The sequence below is a fragment of the Suricata suricatta genome, chromosome 16, assembly GCF_006229205.1.
Source record: "Suricata suricatta isolate VVHF042 chromosome 16, meerkat_22Aug2017_6uvM2_HiC, whole genome shotgun sequence".
Lineage (NCBI taxonomy): Eukaryota > Metazoa > Chordata > Mammalia > Carnivora > Herpestidae > Suricata > Suricata suricatta.
This window is the reverse complement of record NC_043715.1, coordinates 53,423,731-53,425,861: the sequence shown is the minus strand read 5'-3', so window position 1 is coordinate 53,425,861 and position 2,131 is coordinate 53,423,731. Positions and strand designations below refer to the sequence as shown.

The 2,131-nt window shown below is 41.5% G+C and overlaps 2 protein-coding genes across 2 annotated transcripts in view; one reads left to right on the top strand and one right to left on the bottom strand.

Moving 5' to 3' along the window:
• LOC115281202 (vomeronasal type-1 receptor 4-like) overlaps positions 1-2,131 on the bottom strand; it is a 37,571-nt gene that overhangs the window by 19,174 nt on the left and 16,266 nt on the right. The gene's annotated exons all lie outside the window — the stretch shown is intronic.
• The window catches only part of LOC115281200 (vomeronasal type-1 receptor 4-like), a 1,384-nt gene continuing 414 nt past the window's right edge, over positions 1,162-2,131 (top strand). Inside the window, exon 1 of the mRNA XM_029926537.1 lies at positions 1,162-2,054. Coding sequence (XP_029782397.1) covers positions 1,162-2,054 — 893 coding nt within the window. The remainder of the gene's footprint in view (positions 2,055-2,131) is intronic.

Sequence of the window (2,131 nt, the reverse complement as noted above, 5' to 3'; positions counted from 1 at the left end):
AATTGAGTCTCCATGGAAAACATCATAATCTGTTGATCACACTGAAAGTTAGATAATGGCAGGTAAGGAACAGTTGACATAAGAATGATGATTTTTCAGACAGGAGCTTTCAGGTTCATATCATGTTCTTTCCATGTGTTTAAAAACTATTATACTATCAATACAAAAACCGAGTACTTTGAATCCTAAAGTGTGTAGGGATACATGCCTTACAGATGTCATTTTACAGTGATGTGTTTTAATATTTCACAAATCTTAGTTCATCGCTAATAGTTTTCCTTAAGTCACACGCTAATAAGTAAATGGTGTATCACTAAAATTAATAATAACTTAGATTCTGCCTTACACCGATTTATCGTGTCAGTTTCATGTGCCAAAGTTAATGTGATTATACTGATATTCTGATAATTCAACAATTCCATTGGTTGCTGCCATGAAACTTGTGTTCCTCATATAAAAGCACATGAGTCTTTCTGTTGCCATCACATTACAAGCCCATCTTGCATCTACTACATATAACTACAGGTTCCTGCAGCATGCCACCACCAGAGTGCATGCAGGTTCACTAAGGTATTTAAGTCTAATGCATAATTGATATTATCCTGTTGAATAAAACTTTAAAATAAGGGAAACTTGTTGTAATGAAAATCATACAATAACCCCACTCTGAAATTAACCACAAGGGGTCAAAACAAAAGGAACCATGGATCTGATTACTGGATGGACACAGGTAATGAGCTGTCTAGCAGACCATGAGGCTCAGTGCACTCTCACCGTTTCCAGCCCAACCAGTTCCCAGTCCCCACACAGCCTGAAGGAGCAGATGTGGACAAATACGTAGGCTCTGAGTGTGTCTTCTCTTCATCTTTTAGTTACAGCCATACTAGTGCTGACCTAAGATTTCTGAAGCATGAAGAAGTTCTCACATGAGTGCCTTCACAGGAGTGATTTTACATTGTAAGAGCTCTTTAATGTTCTACATTCAGATCTCAGAAAGCAACTGTGAAAAGAAAATAATCAGCAGGTGTCTCCAAGGGGCAAAAAATAGAAAGTGGAATATATTTGATTTCAGCAGACGTGATATGTGTGGCGCATGCCTCAGACTCAGATGCAGGAAGTTCTAGCCCAGAAGGCAACTGTCAGTGACTGAGAACTGAGACCATGGACAACACGGATCTGGCAATCGGTCTGATCTTCTTAATAGAGACTACCATTGGAGTCCTGGGTAATTTCTCACTTATCGGTCATTATATCATCCTTTCCTTCACTGAGTATGAGTGGAGGTCCACAGATTTCATTCATAAGCACCTGATTGGAGCCAACGTCTTAGCCCTGCTCTGTAAAGGAGTCCCCCAGACTATGGCATCATTTGGGCGGAAATATTTCCTCAGTGACCTGGGATGCAAACTTCTTTCCTTTCTTCACAGAGTGGGGAGGGGAGTGTCCATTGGTAGCATCTGCACCTTGAGTGTGTACCAGGCCGTCACAATCAGCCCTAGGAACTCCAGGTGGGCAGAGCTTAAAGTTAAAGCTCCCAAATATATTTTCCCCTCAATTTTCCTGTGTTGGATCCTGCAAATGCTGGTAAATATCATTTTTCCCATCTACTTAACAAGGACATCGAGTGATAAGAACATCACAGACAAAAAGGAATTTGGATACTGTTCTTCAGATCGTCATGACAAAATGGAAGACTCACTGTTTGGAGTGTTGTTATCATTCCCTGATGTGTTATGTTTGGGGCTCATGCTCTGGTCCAGCATCTCCGTGGTTTTTCTTCTGTACAGACACAAGCAGCGGGTCCAACATATTAGAAGAACCACTGCTTCTTCCAGGACATCCCCAGAGGCCAGAGCCACCAAAACCATCCTTCTCCTGGTGAGCACCTTTGTCTATTTTTACACCCTCTCCTCCGTCTTTCAACTTGTAATCAGTCTTTTTGATAATCCCAGCATGATCCTTGTGCAGTTCGCTGCAGTCGTGTCTCTGTGTTTCCCAACTGTCAGCCCCTTTCTGCTCCTAGCCACAACGCCAAGGTATTCAAGATACCGAAGGTCTGCTTTGCAAGGAGAAGGAAGATAAAACCTCCTTGACTTATGAAAACGATGTAGAGTGTATGTATTTCTACAAT